Below are 17,174 nucleotides of genomic sequence, written 5' to 3'. Positions count from 1 at the left end.
GGCAGGTAAAAAAAAAATGTTCCTGTTCCAAGCAAGCAGGGGGAAGAGCTGTGGGGGGTTAGGAGGGAAGAAAAGCTGAAGAAAGGAAGCGGGTGGTTTGCTTGCCAAAAGCCAAACCCGTATGCGCACATCTGCCTCTCCTTCTCTGATCCTTGAATCCTTACAAGCTCCCATTCCCTACAACCTCCAGGACAACCAGACCCAGAGAGCACGGCCTCACCGGTGCTCAAACTCCTCTGCTCGCAGCTTCCTGGGATGCTTAGCACAGCTATTGACTCACAGGCTTGCCTCTGCCACAGGACAAGGAGCACAGATTCTGACCATTCCTAGCAGCCCACCCCTCACTCAGCAGCAGGTCTTGCAGGGCAAGCCAGCTGCAGTGGGGCAGGGACACCAGGACTCCCCACAAGCCACCACACTGCACCCCCAAGCTCGCCCTTGGCAGCTGCCACTAGCCACAGCTGGGCTCTGCCGGAGCCGTGCAGAGGCAGCGACTGCCGACTTCAGCTTGTCAATAACCCTGTGCTGATTTCTGCACTCTGCTGAGCTCAGAGTTGCCATAGAAATGTGTGATCCTGGCACTAAAAGCAGGCAACAATCTCAAATCAAACTTTTTTTTGTTTTGTTGGTTGTTTTTTTTTTTTCCTCCAGTAGATTTAGATGAACTCGGATTTAAGACAAAAGCATTTGGAAGGGGAAAACCAGATCATTTCTAGAGAGATTGAAAAACATAGTCACAAGCCAGTATTAAACTGCAGCAAAGAACCTGAACTTGGTTCCCATCGAGTTCAGCTCCAGAGCAAGCCTGAAGCCACCACTGTGTCCCTCACACTGCCCTCCATGCGGCACATGACGCCCAGGGGAAGGAGATTCCACACAGCCATCAGGGAAAACCCAGACAGAGGCTGGAAGCCAAAAGCCTTGGGTGAGTGGCCGTTGGCCTCCTCAGCTCGCAATATTTAAGCATAAATTCCTTACAGCATCACTGGACAAGTCTCAGGGATTAGGTGCATGCTGAACTACGACTGGCAATTACAGTAGCTTTTTGCTAGCTGGCACATACTGTATCTATAAATTTTAGTACAAAAACTTAAAAAATACAGAAACTAGGTCAATTTGTTAACTACATATTTACAGATAATTACAATTCTTTTCACTGACAATAATTAAACTAATTGTCAGTGAAAATTCAAACTGTGCATGTTCTGAGGTACCCGTACTCAAGGGTGGGGAGCGGGGCAGGGGGCCGGAGGTGCGAGGTGGGGGAAGTTTCCCCCTAGGGTTTGTTCACATCCGTGGGGGCAACGCTCGGCCCTCCTGGTTCCTGGTCTCACTGTGTGCACTCAGAGAAAGCAAGGAGAGTGGGAACTGATACTGGGATCTTATTTTCCCTAGGACATGGCTTAAGGATGTTTTGAGGATGCCAGGCAGGTGCAGAGCCAATGGTCATGTACCAAACTGCCTTCTCCCCCCGCAGGGAGCCTTCAGGTGAAGTGCAAGTATTGAGACCCACAGCTCAGTGGTTAAGGTGCTTGTTTGCCAGCAAATCTGATTTACTAAGTCCCTCCCTAACTGACAAAGGGCTCTCCTTCCTCCAGAGAAGGGGGCAGAGATGCAGCAGGCAGCATCACAGCCCCAGTTGGCTGGACCTCATTGTGCAACAGGAACCTGCATTATCTGCTGCCACCGCTCCCTGGTGGGGTGATGTTTACTAAAACCACTGGATCTACCAGGTTTTATCTTCTGGCTGTACACAGCAAGCCCCAACCCTCCAAAGCGCCTCACATATATTCCTCGAAAGACTCTGGCTCAATCTATTCTTAAAAGTGCAAACTCAAACGACCACAGCAGAGGGACAGAGACCAGCATCCCTGTCTGGGCATCCACTGCTCCTCTGTCCTTGGCACGTGGCTCTGAGCTCACTGCAGGCTAGCACTGGGGTAGGAACATCCTACAGGCAGGAGCACAGCTAGAGACAACACTACTCCTTGGGAAAAGGTAAGAATGACCCAACCAAACCTAAGTCTCTTCTAAAAAACACTTGCAAGAGACCTTCCAGAAGGGACGGGGGGAATATTGCCTCCAAATTCTCTGGTAGCCCAAAGAGAGCCTAGGGTTGGCATTCTGCTGAGCTGGTGGGGCGTCCTCGGGGGAAATGCATGACCTGACACATGTGAGAACCGCTTATCCCCTGAACTGTCAAATGCCTCCGTAAGATGGGATCTGTAGAGGACAAAGGAGAAGGTCAGAAGGGTCTTCACAGCTTGAGGAGCTGGTGGTGTCCAGCATGGCACTTGCCCCTCTACTATGAGAAAGACCAGGGCAAGATTTACTAGAACTGCAGAGCAAGCACCCAGGAGAGGAATGAGGCTGTATGCTGCTGGCTGGACTCGAGTGACAAAGCACACAGGCCTAAGCAGAATAAAAAATGGACCAAGAGCATCTCTGTGTGTATATATGGATATATAGACCGTACACACACGTGTACTTTACATCTTCCAATTTAGCTTCTCTTCTGCCCCTCCACACAGCCTAAGGACCTCCAGGTATCAGACACACGCCAAGGCAGTCAGTGTTCACAGCTAGCAGCAGCTCCACCTCAGGAATCCCAAAAGCCAGTGCTGGTGCAGCGAGCCAAGACCATGCCAGGCTTGTGATCTTTCGTGGCGAGACGCAGCTGGGGACTCTGAGCTCAGCCTGCTGAGCACTTCACCGGCCCACTCGCCGCGTCCCCAGCAGATCCCTACATGGCCTCCACTGCTTTGCTATCGCTAAACCATCTGGTTTTCTTCTCTGCTGCCTTCTGACTTTCTGGTACCCTCAGGGAGCTCCCTCCTCTCCCTCACAGCACACCCGCAGCAGCAACCCACCCTCTCATGCCCCAGAAAAAGCAAGCTGCAATTAGCAGGGCTGCACTTCAGCGAGGGTTCAGCTCTAGCACAGCCTGTGCCACGTCCATGCCCTCACCCCGAGAGCCCTGCTGAGGGGTTGCTTTTGCTCACAAACAAGAGCGCTAAAGAACAGTAGAACTGAAGTGCCCTGACAGAAATGCACAGCATGAGGTGTGTGTGCACCTATACCCACACACACGTACATACAGAGTATATAAATATATACAAATGAGATACCATATATATATCCAGAGAGATGTGCGTATTGAACAGAGTAATGGTAGACAGTGGTACGATAGGATTTATTGCCTCTCAAGAAATGGCACGTAAGCAGGGTCAAGGGGCTGGGAAGCCTGGAGGTGAGGGGTCCTGGGGGTTTAAACAACAGCACAGCCCCAGGACCACCCCAGCTGCAACCCTGTGCAGGTCACAGCAAGTGTGCAGTGCCCGTTCTTCTGGTGCAGGAGGACTGGGTGGGACACAGAGCAATGCCAACCTGGCCCCAAGCCAGGCAAGTAATGGCTGCAGGGAATTTTTCTGTGGAAAGTTAGGTATCACACCATGTATTTAATTGTTCAACCTCTTTGAAGCTCACAGGCTTGGAGGGAATGCAGGTGAAACAGAGCTGTGGCCTCCATTTCAGTGCTGCATCCAAGGAAGAATGCATGTAACATTCAACATGGAAGGGAGAGGTGGCTGCTGGCTCCCTGGGACCATGGAAAACAAGGAAAATGTGGTCCCTTTCACTGATTTTAGGTAAAATCAAAGGAAATTTGAATCAGAAAGAGGTAAAAATGCTGGCTACTGTTTTTTCCATCTCTGGGCTAAGCTACACCAGAACTTCAGGTCTTTGCAGAGAGGAGAGAAAAATAACCACAGAAAAGAGATTTCAGGGGTCAAGCTGGTGATTTGAAAATACTGCAATAAAGTCTGCAAAGTAGTCCACACAGAAGAGTTCCCCAGTGTTAAATATGAACATAAGAGATGCAAGAGAACATCTTTGCTGAGGTACTGGAGTAGTTTCCACAATTTACAGATTACAGTAATTTTAAAACCAAAGTTAGGGCATGACTGCAATGAACGCAACATGGAGCAATTGGCCTCACTTTTTAAAACACTTTACCTCCAAAAATAAGAGTTTGCAAACTGATTCAGAGAGTGTTTGCATCTCTCTATTGCACAGTTGTTCATGTATCTCAGAAATAAACCTGAGATACATTAAAATTCTCAGCACCAAGGGCCTCCTCAAATACCACCAAGGCACAGCCTGACCCTGGGTTCCTCTGGCTACATCTGTGTAATGAGGTGCTTCCTTTTGAGATCAAGCAGTTTTGGGACAGCTTTTCTTCCACCACATACACACAGGGACACACACATTTAGACCAGTTGATCTGAATCAGTTTTTGCAAACTATTTTAATTAAAATATTAACTTGTTGGAATAGTCCAGGTCTGCACATGATATACATGTAAAAATGGTTACTACACAATTCTTTTTGAATACAAAAAAGCCAATATGGGATAGCCATCATCTGGATTCAGCATTCAGTCATGCTTGACATTACACAAAGAGATGTGTTGAGAGAATTCTGTTGAAGTAGCTCAATTTAAGCCAGAGACTTTGACCAAATTCAAACCGTAACAGAAGCAGAAGAATGAACCCACTGAACTTGCAGGTATAGCCTGTCCCCACTGTAGCTGCTGCTGTTTGGGATAGAGGAGCTGAACTCAAAATGCTGTGTTAGCACCATGGTCTGGGCACACCCTCCACACTCACATGGTGAAACCCAATACAATTTTGGCCTTTCATTTTGGTTTTGTCTCTCCTTCCAAACCAAGGAAAACACAGGTACATTTCCTAAATGAGTTTTGCTGCATTTCAACAACACTGCAATACAAAAGAGTGACCCCAAAACGTCCAATTCCACATAAAAACATAGCAGAGGAAAGGACAGGACAGTTCAGTCACCACTTGCCCCCAGGAGCATCCAGAGGCACTTCCATGGGACCCACACCTCATCCCAGGCTTCTGCCAACTGTTAGTATTACAAAACTCCTTACTAAAGCACTGCTCAAACATGTTTTGGTAGAGTTTCCATATTCAATTAGAGTGATACGCAACATCAAGATGTTAGAAATCCCAGCTGGATTCACTGGACACTGGCAGAGTTAAGGACTGGGAGTGGATGTTAATTTAGCTAATGAAAGAAAGCTGCCCTGTCAAGTACTGAACAGCAGCGAGACACTATTTACTATATAAATATGTCACATGGACAAACACATTCGGAAAACCTCGCTTTTGAGCCCTATAAACATATTAAAGGCAAATCCTAGAGTTAGCAGCTAGTGTTTTCTTCAAGATGATTAGTGTGCAAGGAAAAGCATTTACAATGAACCCTGGCTGGTCAGTCCCCAAGATGGAAATCTTTGCCTCAAACCAAACTTTATCTACCTGCTCTTCCCACAATCCTGGCTGACCCAGACCGTCCTGGCACTGGCACGAGAGCATGGGGGCATCTCTGGTTCCCAGAACTAAGGGATGATACAATGCCACAAAGTCATTCAGTTATGAGACTCCCTGACCTTTTATCACTGTATGGATTTCACAACCTCCTTCGCTTCCTTTCAGTAGTACAGCAGCTCCAATGAGCCCTCTGGAAGTAGTGCCTTCTCACATGGTGTGATACACTGCCAAAATATCACAGCATCTCAAGGGACTGTAGAAGTTGTAAAGTATTGCAGCAAAGAAAATAATAAAAAAGGAGCCTCACATGCAGCAAGATCTACAGTGGTGATGTGGGTTAGTCATCAGCTGGGAGAGTCATTGGCTCAGCTCCTCCTGGTACACCATGGCAACTAAACATTTCAACAGTTGGCTACACGCTACATGTAAACAGGAAATTGCAACAAGCCAAAAAGGTAATAAATTGGTGGATGTAGTGTAATAATGAAAAACCCGATCAATGGCATTTTGTGACTATGGCATCCTTCAAAACACCTCTGGCATTTGAGACTGATTGGCTGAAAGTCTAAACATTTCTGAATGGAGCAAAAACGACTACGCTGGGCTCCAAGAATTATTCTGATGCTTAGCTAAAATGAGATGTCACAGTATTAGCTGTACAAGTGCATTACTTACGCTCCTCTGCCCAACCTCATCTGAGCTACCAGCAGCACAGTCAGGGAGTGCCAAAGCAGACAGACAATTTCAAACATTCCTAGCCTGTTCCCTCCAGACAGGTTCACGTACAGAGTTCTCGGGAAGCTGACCAGTGCCTTCTGAGAGAACATCACTTCTTACACGACACGGAGCGGGCACTTGGGTAGAAGGGCCCTGTTGAGCCCTGGTGTCTCTTGGCCTTTCTTCTCACCTTCTTCCTCACCTACAACTCTTTGAAAATGCCTCTTGGCAGAGGCAATACCCTAGAAATTTATCCAATTTAATGACAAATAAAAATGGAACAGATGATCCAGCTGTTCCTCCCCTGGATGTTGATTTAAAGGCAGCTCGCCTGGTTTTTGCAGGGTGGCAGATCGAAATTTATGGACATGGGAGGAGGTCTCCATTCTCCCTCAGACTTCCTACATGGATGATACGATGAGGGCAGTCTGAGGCCCTTCTGTCCTGTCAGTGTGATGACCACCAGCCAACTCTTCTGACTAATTGCATATATTTCTCAGATGCTCTCCCAAGACCCCTCCAAAAAGTAAAAAAAACCAAACAAACAAGAAAACAACAACAAAACAAAAATCCAAAAACCACCCCCCAAACCCTGCAGCCAAATACTATGACATCCCAGTTAGTAAACACAAAACGTAATGCTTTACAAAATGAATACAATATTCCATGTGCACCCAGCTTCCACACGTCAGCACCGCACTGAGGAGGCTGCTGGGCTGGTGTCTGTAGGCAGTTTCTGTTGGCAGACAGCTCCAGTGGAATTGCCACCCTCAGTTATTGTTTAAGTTATGTATAAGACATGTGTGAACCATTGGATATTTGTGAAGTAACACTTGTGCTCCTGCTCATGCCCTGCTCCGTCCGTCCCCCAGAAGCTGTCCGCCTCAGAGCCTGGGGGCTGTTGCGGACCCCTATAGCACTACTTCGAGGTACCCCCTGCATGGGCCCCGAGGGGTGACCCCATGGCTGGGGTCCACCTTGCATTGGATGGCCCCAAGCTTGTGGTGGGCCACCCATGGGATGACCCCAGTGAGGTCCTGCACCCCCAGTAGGATTGTGGGACCAGCCAGAAGCTCCCGGGTAGCTGTGGCTGAACGCCTCGGGGGAGAGATTAGAAAGAACCATATTACTAAAACCTAGCCTCATGCTTTCTGAGTCAAAGGCTTCGATCTCGCGAGCTTGACGCTCCAGCAGGCTTCGTATCCGCTCGGTGCGCTCGTTCTGCAACGCCAGCATCTCCTCCTCAATCTAGGAAGGAAAAAAGAGACAGTCTGTAGCAGTAGGACAGGCACAGCCTCCAGAGGACCTGTAACAGCTACTGAGTGACTTTCTCCTTGTGTTTGTGCAGGAGACTGGCTCGAGATCAGATGTCCATGGACATGCAGTCTGTTCTGAATACAAAAAGGTGGATTTTTTAAGGGTTAAGTCTCAAAGACTCACACAGGCCAAAGCATGGTGAGCACCAGTTGGAGGGTGTTGGTCCCTGTTCCCTGATGGATACACAAATCAAATCCGAAGTTTGCACTGATACCAACAGCTTGACATAGATTCATCTTTAAAGATGCAGCCAAGTCTACTGCTCCATAGAAACCTACTGGGAAAGCACCTTCAGGTACAGCCTGCTAACACAGCTTAGGATGACCTTCACTGTTTCTAGCTGAATCTGATGATGATTATGATGATGACTGCTGTTTTCTCCAGGACTCAATGCACAAGCCCACATTCAGCTTCCTCTCTAATGTTCACTGGCCAGATTTTCTTAGCTCATTTATTTATCACCTCCTGTCTTCCTAATTTGGTTTTCTCATATTTCACTACCCTGATACTTTCTCTGGGGTGTGTGGCTGAAGGACATAGGCAGTGCTGTTTGAGTTGTGTGGCAGATTATTAGCTAGATGATATGCAAGCTGGCAACTCCAATTTCTCCCCCATAATACTGTCCCAAATTGGTTTCCAAGACTGCTTTGTTAGGGGCACTGGGATCAGCACTCCAAGTACTGAAAACACAGGACTACAGCCTCCTGACACCCATCAGACAGGGATGAAAGCCTTTCTTATTGAAATCTTTGCAGTTAGGTGGAGAACCAAAACCCATTATCTTCTTGCTAGCACTGAAAAAGCTTCTTTTGGCCTCAGTGAAAAAGACCAAATGGGGAAAAAGCAGCAGCCAAGACTTTCAGCACAGCTCACTGCATCTCCCTGCTGTCAGCAGCAACATGGCCAAGAGGTGTTATCTGGGTCCGTGCTGAAGGAACCAGGCAGAGCCTTGTACTTGTAAGCATTCTCTTGCCTGAGTCAGGGAATATGCAAAGCAATTTCATCTGGAATTGAGGAAACAATCTGCTCCAGCATGAGTCATCTCCTGAGCCATTTGGGGCTTTCAGAAACTCCTTCTCCATTTGCCTGTTACTCTAAGTGAGTGACAGACTCTGCACTGAGCAGTCCTGCTCACTATTCCTGCTGAAAGCCACAAAGGCAGCAGAGGAAGAAGGTGCCTTCTCTAACATTAGCTCTTTAAAATGTTCTACTTGTTTTTCCCCTGTCCTGCTAGCTAAGTAAATCCTCCTTTTTCAGTGTCTTCAGCATGCCACTGTTTTCAGTCTCAGTGTTACACACAGGACTTGCTGCAACTGAACTTCACTGAAAGGCCTGACACTTTGTTAAAGTGACATCACTCAAACCACTCTGCAAATCAAGTGTCTGAGGCATGTGGGAAGGAAATGACTAAATCTGAACTCTTTTAAAAAAGACACTCTTGGGACATGCTCATTGCTGGTGCAACACAAACAACATTTCACGTGTTCAGTGGGGCTTGGCTACTCCCTCCTTACTCCAGGGTTGGTCATGACATGCATGCTCTGCTGAGTTATGGTGATGAGCACCACCAAAAGTAAAGAGCAGCCTGCTGAAAAGGAAGCCGATTTCTAAGCATACACTAACTTCTGGAATCTGGTTTATAATTGAACACCAGGGACTGACTTTGCCACAGGCTACACATTTATTTGTGCATATAAATGCAGACATTCATCTTGTGCACATACCTGCCCTTTCTCTGGCTGCCAGCTTCAGTTAGCACATGCCAGCAAACACCAGGTGACATCGCTGAGGGACCCACACCAGAACACTCGCAACTCTTAGTTCTTACAAAAATAGAATATCACCTCTCCTCCCAAAAAATACCCCTGTAAAAGAACGACATGTCTGCCTCTGGACCCATATGTTTGCCCTTGAGTCACTGCCAAGTGACTGGAACCCCACCAAGGTCTCATTGCTGGTGCATGACTTGTGATTTTCATGTGCCAAAATTGCACATATTGCTAGAGAAACCTATGAAAGCTGAAGCACCACCAATTTTTTTTGCTCTTCTTAAGCAACATAGGGACACAAACATAGAGAAAATTATGCTAGGAGATATTTTTATCTGTTTTTCCTCTCTGTGAAGTAGTATTGCTAAGCTTCCTATCCCTGTTACTGATGCCAAATCCTCCACAGGGGTTTTCCATGCACAGAGACTTCAATCCTGGTACACAATGGTAGACTTCTACAGCACCTTTGAGTTGCTGGCCTCGCTGCAGCTTCTAACACTATCTGCAATATATGCTGCTCCCACAGAGCAGGGAGCACTGGCTCACTGTGGCACTTCCTCCCTGAGCTTGAGCTCATGCCACCAGAGGGCAATGCACCTCCAGATAAATCCATACCCGTGCCAGGCTGTGACAGGAGCTGAGACCAAAATAACCGGCAGTGGTGTCTAAAGGCAGCTATTGCACACGAGTGACACACTGGAACTCTGCTTTCACAAACTAATCTATTTTTCTGAGAGCAGCTGTCTCCCTGCAGAAGACCAAAGCCCGACAGGGCTGTGCTGCCTCCTCGGGGGTGCTCCCTCGGCTGGCCGGAAGGTGGAGCAGCGCTCTGTGGACTACCCCAGCATCCATCCGCTAGCCCCTGGAAGAATTTCAGTGTAAAGAACCTCGAGGCCACAGAGTAACCGCCCTAATTTAACATTCGCCCATGAACAAAATTGAGAACTGTTGTGTGAACAGCAATGGCTGACACCTATAGGGCAAGTCCAAGGGAAAACAACTGCAGGAGGAAGGCTGACAGTGTATTTCCTTCCACCAGTTTTTGGTGCATTTTCCTCCCCTTGGTCTGTGTAGGCCACTCACAATTTTACACACACATCTGGCACTGCAAAGAAAAGCAAACTTCAACAAGGAGCACCTGAATACACAAGCTGAGATCTGGGGAGCAGCAGGTGCCCCATGTCTGTGGCTTTGGCTCCTTGAGTTTGCTCATAAGACAGATAATTTCATAGGGAAACTGCAGCCCCCAGCTTTAGCTTTAGGTCTGCTCTCTGCTGGGCCAGGGAAGCCAATCTCCAGCTCAGAGACAGAGTTCTTTCCCTTCTGTCCAGAGAGGCACGGTCCCCTCTGGCACACTTCAGGCAGCTCTATTCCAGCCAGAAGCTGCTCACACAGGAGGGCTGAGCTGGCAGAAAGTTTAGTCTATGTGTCACTGAGCTTTCAACCCCAGAGAGACAAACACCCAAATGATCTGTGTTACTATATACAGTGAAGTAAGAGCAGCTTCTCTTTCACTAATAAGCGGAATTTAAGATCTGAAATATGGAGTGTGCTTAGGATGCTCCCATGCTCACTTTACCTTCTGCTCCAGGAGGGCCCGGCGGAGGGACACCCTCTGCTCAAGATCACGCAGCTCCCGATCATGCTGGGCTTCTGCCTGCATCTTGATTTTACTCTGATATGCATTCAGCAGCTCCAATTCTTGCTGCAGCTGCATCTTCAGAACCTGGCACTCTGCTTCCTGTGCCTCATCCAAACGCAGCTGGGAAAGACAGACAATGGAGACGTTTCACCATGGGGTAACCACCGCTGACACTCCAGGGGAGGATCGCGGGGAGGGGGAGAATGGGTTGGGACATTGTTTTCTTAGCAATACAATTGGTCTCTATTGTACTTCACTTCGCTGAACAGAGGACCTATAGTGACAAAGACTGGTGACAGTGAGCCCACAGCACTGATGCAAGTGATGCTGATGAGCAGTGGCGCCTCAGGAACCACGATCCACACTGCAGAGACCAGACTGCTGGAGGTGCAAACATCCTCAGCTCTCCTTTTGCTAGAGGCAAAGAGAAGCTCTCTTGCTCTATTCAACTGGATTAACCAATTACCTCTACCCAGGAGACTTAAGTCCACAGTCCTGCCAATGCAGGACTTTGGGCACAAGGATATAATGAAATAAACCTAAAAGCAATATGATACTGAACTTTTAACCTTCCCATCATAAATGAAGCCAGCTACCCTGCCTCACAGCGTTAAATTTGTGCAAAAAGTGATGTGAGCAGGATGCAATATGCAAGAATTGCAAAGAAAAGTGCACATTTAGCTGTAGCAAGGATTTGAAGCATTGCTCATGTGGTCACTCCTTAAAGAAGAAATCTCTTAAAGAAGGAATCACAGAACTTTCACAACACTTTGACCTCAGGTTTACAGTCAAAACTGTGGACTCCTCCATGACTCAATGAGCATCTTCTACCAGTGGCACATGCTTGGGTTGGTATCATCAACAAATCAAAATCTAAATGAGTTAAGACAGCCAGTTGCACACTATGTAATGATGCTCTAACAGGGATGCTTATGTTGCCACATTTCATGCAAAAGCAGTCCTCTGGCCGCACAGATGCATCACTTTGCATCTCTATAACAGCAGCTTCAGCTTCAGCCTGCCTGGAGGGGGTGGTGTGTCCTTCCTCTAGGTTTGAACTCTGCTTTCTAAACACAGAGGAAGGACTGTGCAGGGAATGGCATGTGCAGCAAGGAAGCAGAAAGCCTGCTGTCAGGATACAGAGCGGTTAAAATGCAAACATCCCTCTTTGGCTGAGGAACCCTGGGTCCCTCAGAGGCGACTCACAGCTTGTGTAGAGAGCATTTCATTAATGCTGTGATCATACTGCTCAGCCAGGATAGCCAGCTTCCGGGTCTGCTCCTCCTTGAGCCGTTTGAGGACAGCTTTATGTTCACTCTTTGGCGTGGTCTCCAGCAGATGGTTTCTCAGTGCTTTGTACTGTCTGGTTTGGATCTTGCATGTATCCTGAAACTGCTTCTTTATCTGTAGTTCTTTTGACTGGAAAGATGGAGGGGACACAAAGAAAAAACCAGCATGTTTCAAATGAGCAAAATATCCATTCAAATGGATATTTAGGATTACATTAAGGATATGAGTTCAAGAATCCACAAATGTATATTAACATCTACAGTGCAAGGAGGGAAGCAAAATACACAAGAGGCAATGACTACTGCTGCAGCTGCTTTGACACTGCTACTGTGCGAAACAATTACAATACAGACACTTTTATAACAAAGCTCCAGCCTAAATACAGCTGTCTCTGCACAAAGAGCCTCACATTTGTCACTGGACTGGATCCAGTCCTGGGTGTTGCTTTTCAAGAAAAGTTCTTGAGGGACAGGACTAATGTTTATTAGCACCAAAAGCCATACTTACACAACTGTGCTTGTATGGCACATATATATGAACAGTACTTAATGTTATGAAAAGAAGCAGATCTGGTGCATGGGAAAGGATAAGAAAAAAGAACAATGCTTTTTCCATTGAGGGTTTGGTGAATATAAGATGTATTCTAACCCTTGATATTATGAGCCTGGTTTTCACAGAGAAACCCAAACAAGACTAGGTGCTTGTACACCACAAAACAGTAGTATTGTGCTGGTCTAACAAACAAAACAATTCCTCAGTATCACTGGAGGCTTACTGGAGATGGAGGTTTCCTCCCTTTGCACTGGCTAACATCTCTGTATTGTTTAGAGACATAGCTGTGATTGCACACAGGGCTGAGAGACACCAGTCCTGGAAAAGTATTGGGATCCAGTTTTGCTGTATGACCTTGATGACTTTTTTTTTTTTTTTCTTTTACCTGTCTCCAGAGAAGCTTGTGAGGGTTAACATCTACTAAGTGTTTCAAGATACTGAAAAGGAGGGTGTTCTGGAGTTCTCTATATCTTTCTATGGGATGGCTGACTGGGATACTTCCAACAAAGCAAAACCCAGAAGTGATAAGTGACGATGGTTAACTGCGAGATTAACATGGTCAAGTTCATCATGGTAAGAACAAATAAATAAATAAACACAAATCACTAAAATCAGACATGAGGGCCTTCTCATTGTTAGGCACCATGCCAAATACTGAAGCACTAGAGGCAAAAACAGAACACAGGACAAGATTCCTGTTGGAGTAAGCTGGAGGAGCTCTGGGATCTGAACCAGTGAGGCAGATCTCTGTGCATGGCCACATCAGCCCCTCCACTGCCTACTCCTGGCACTAACTCAGAGCTCAGCTGGGCAAGGGCTGCACAGCACCTGCAGCCACCTCAAAAGGTGCAGTGGGATCAAACATCACAGACAGCCCAAGCACACTTTGCTGCATAAAACAACAACACTTTGCTAACCTGATGCAGAGAACAGGACAAAGATGGGTTTCATTCAAATCAAAACATGTATCATTAAGAGGAATGCATCACTTTTAACCTTTCTAAATTTCACAGAAAGTTATTTCCTTCCAGGAAACCTTTAAGGTTGTTTCTTGCTGCCCTTAAGGGAAGTGTCAGGAGGTTGCACATTCCCATCAGGGACCTGGTCATAGCAAAACACACTATCAACCTATTTTGTCTTAATTTTCTGTGAAGTCTTGCTTGGACACCAGACTGTTTACAGCCTCCCAGTCCAGAGGCTTTAACAACAGGAAACAGAAGGGAGGGGTAAGATTTCCAGTCAGACTTCTGACAAGATCATTTTGACCTAGTATTGTGAAATACCAGCAAGACGGTATTTGCATCACAATTAACACACTCGAAATAATAACAGCCGTTTTCACTGAAGGGTGAATTCTAGTTATGGGTCCTTCTGGTGCTGTCATAGAACAGACACTGACCGTTAAAAACCTGCTTCCAGGACAAAGGACCTCACTAAATAACAAAGGGAAAGCCTGAAATGTGCCCTTGAGGGAAAACTGTTGCTGGGGAGAGAAACTGAACAAATGGTCAAATTATCTATTCAATTAAGAATACTCGCCTGTATTAGTCAGAAGCAGGAGAAGGAGTTAATGCTAGAGAACAGCCTCGATAAAGAGGGGATTGTGTTACAAACCCAACGGTTGTCCACAGGCTGCACTGTTAGCACTGCATGTATGCAAAGGTGCAAGATTGACAGCTCAAGCCTGAAATCCTTCACTAATCACAGAACAGCCATGCAAAGCAAAGTGCAAGATTTCCATGCTCCCTGCAAAACACTCCAGCCCTGTCCTCCCTGGAAAAGGGAAGGGGCTGGAGAGTCTGCAGAGGTGAAAGGGCAGCCAAGCCCCTGCAGCACAGAAGTACCACAGATCCTGGCAGCAGCCAGGGAAGGAGAATGGACATGCTGCCCACTCGTGTTTGCATCACATCACCTTGGGGAGGCAGAACTCATTCATGCTAATCTCAGAAGGATCAACCTAATACAGCTGCTTCAGTTTTATTCAGCTCAGAGTGCAGCACAGCTTCCCTGTGAAGTCATCTGCTATTTATACACTATATCCTTGGAGATTCTCAACAGTCATCAGATGGTCCCTTGTTCTCACAAGCCAGGTTCTCACTATTTAATATTATTCTAATATTGACAAATCAGGTACAATTTTTTCTTTTCTCAAGTTCTGTTTTCAAGTTGGTTATTTTCTCTGTAAGAAGATAACTTGCAGGTGGTGAAAACTAAGTCAGATGGAAAATACCATGAAGAGGAAAGATGTAGAATAACAAAGAAACCCCATGCTCAGTATGCCATACACTCATTTTGTTACTGGCACAGCTGAACACTGGGTGGAGAGGAGTCTGCCTCCTCAAAGGAAATGTACCAGGCAGCTTTGTGAAAGGCTTTATACTCCCTTCTCAGACACTTCAGAATAGACCACTGGACTTCTTCGGATGAAGCAAAGGCTTAAATGAAAACACTGAAAGCCTCAATCACAGAGGCCCCATAATTCTGGTCAGCCACCACAGCTACAAGGGCAGCATGAGAAACCCAGGAGAGACACACAGCAAAGGTCAGTGCCAGGAACTTCCTGAGGACACTGCACTTGGCTGGTGTCTCTCTCTTCCCCACTCCCCACTTACCACCACGCCGGCTTTAATATAAAAACACTAACCTGGTGAGTTAGCCAAGACTTAGAGTGCAGTTCATTTTGATGCACACAGCAACACAAAGCTTTTGTGTTTTGTTTTTAAATTACACTGCTTCATTACAGAAATACTGATTTTATTTTTGTATATGGGGGAGAGAAGGATCAGAAAATGGTGTAGGAGGGGGGAAAAAAAGTGTAGCGCGAACAATAAATGTATTTTAAACAACACCAGAGAGGAGGGGACACTGCTGAGAAGAGCTTTTCAAAGAAAAGGAGGGACTAGTGCTGCTGTGGCCTTCCTGCAATACTCTGTAACTTTGATCACCAAAGCTATGGTACTCCTCAAGTTAAACAGCTTCAAATCACCTTGGCCCTGCCTGCACTGCAAACAGGCTGTAATGGACCACTTTTTCATGGACCACTTTTCCACGGACCACCAGCCTGCACCAGAGCTCCTACATCCCTTAGTACCTTTGGAGTGCCTACATCCCTTAGTACCTTTGGAGTGCCTACATCCCTCAGTACCTTTGGAGTGCCTACATCCCTCAGTACCTTCAGGCTCTTGGGCTGCTGCCGGACCTCCATGACGTGCTTGCGCCGCAGCTCCCGCTCGCGGCGCTTGTTGTACTCCAGCTGGTTGGTGAGCTCGGTCTGGTGCTGGAGCCGGATCAGCTCGCAGCGCATCTTCTGGATGGTGCTGAGATGGCGGAACTCCAGCTCCTGCATGGACTCGTGCTGACGCAGCAGCATGGCGTGCTCCAGGTCCTTCTGTGTCTGCCTTTTGTTTAGCTCCTAGCAGGAGGACAGAGGGAATTATTAGGTTCTTTGTACTTACTTGGATTTCCGTTGACAAAGTGACATTTCACTTTGTTCGCAAGATATTTCTCTTTTTCCAAGGCATCTGAGGACAGACCACAAAGTTTGTTGGTCTTATCAGCAGCAGACAGCAATGCCACCGGTAATTTTTCCTTCCTTGTTTCACTTTTCTTCTTCCTGTTCTAGATGCTCAACAGGATTAACAGTAAGCATTTTCTGTTAACTGTTGTGTCTGATGACTTTTTGGACCTAACGATTCTTCTGCAGAAGGGCATTAACCTGTACATTGGATGCCACAGGGATTACCAGATGGCACTGCAAATCATCCAACCACTGTTCTATCAAAACACTTCAGATGTGGTAACAAACACTTCTGTTTGATTTGAGTTGGATTGCAGGTACTCCTGTGAGATGCACTTCACACAGGTGCATCCAGATCCCATCTCTGCCTGTCCCCTTACCTCCCGAACCAGGTCCTGCTCCAGGTTATGGCGGCCCAGGAGCATCCGTCTCTTGAAGCGGCGACACTCCAGCTCCAAGTACTGCCTCTGACGCCTCAGTAAGTTGGCCTCTTCTTCTGCCTGGAAATGTTGGATATTCTCCTTCTGCTTGGAAAGCCACTCCTGCTTCTCCTTCTTTGGAGTGCTCTGGTTTTCATTCAGCTCCTGATAACCGCAAGGTAATTAATTGTGGAATAATTACATTAAGTTCCTTGGCCATGAACTGGACAGACCTGACTAATAAACTACTGAACTATATTCTGCCCTCTCTTCTCAAGGTTGGTGCCATTTCAGCCTCTTCAAAATGCATCACATCACATAAGAAACACTAAGGAAGTACCAGGAGACAAATCACAGAGAAGCAGATTTAACTACAGCTTTTTTTTTTGCACTGGCCAAAATACTGGTTTGTGTCCAGTTTCCAGACCTATATATTAGCTGAAAATGTCAAAATGAGGGGTTGCCACTGAAAACACTTGGAGGTACTGCCACATTGCCTGGCAAACATTAATACAGGCTCCCAAAGGACTGGCAGAAGGAAAGCATTGACATCCTGTTGTTCAAACAGATCTCCAGCCACATGAAGCGCATCAGAAT

General features: G+C 46.7%; 1 protein-coding gene across 1 annotated transcript in view; it reads right to left on the bottom strand.

Annotated features, from left to right (window-relative positions):
* Positions 1 to 4,287: 4,287 nt before the first annotated feature.
* Positions 4,288 to 17,174, bottom strand: part of TAOK1 (TAO kinase 1) — a 63,395-nt gene continuing 50,508 nt past the window's right edge. The window contains exons 16-20 of the mRNA XM_086859312.1: positions 16,539 to 16,742; positions 15,814 to 16,053; positions 12,006 to 12,218; positions 10,737 to 10,919; positions 4,288 to 7,319 (exon numbers count right to left, since the gene is read on the bottom strand). Coding sequence (XP_086715438.1) covers positions 6,858 to 7,319; positions 10,737 to 10,919; positions 12,006 to 12,218; positions 15,814 to 16,053; positions 16,539 to 16,742 — 1,302 coding nt within the window. The 3' untranslated portion in view covers positions 4,288 to 6,857. The remainder of the gene's footprint in view (positions 7,320 to 10,736; positions 10,920 to 12,005; positions 12,219 to 15,813; positions 16,054 to 16,538; positions 16,743 to 17,174) is intronic.

The sequence above is a fragment of the Cyanistes caeruleus genome, chromosome 21 (assembly GCF_971803275.1).
Source record: "Cyanistes caeruleus chromosome 21, bCyaCae1.hap1.1, whole genome shotgun sequence".
In the NCBI taxonomy this organism is placed as follows: Eukaryota; Metazoa; Chordata; class Aves; order Passeriformes; family Paridae; genus Cyanistes; species Cyanistes caeruleus.
The sequence above is the reverse complement of the archived record's forward strand: the minus strand, read 5'-3'. Positions and strand labels throughout refer to the sequence as shown.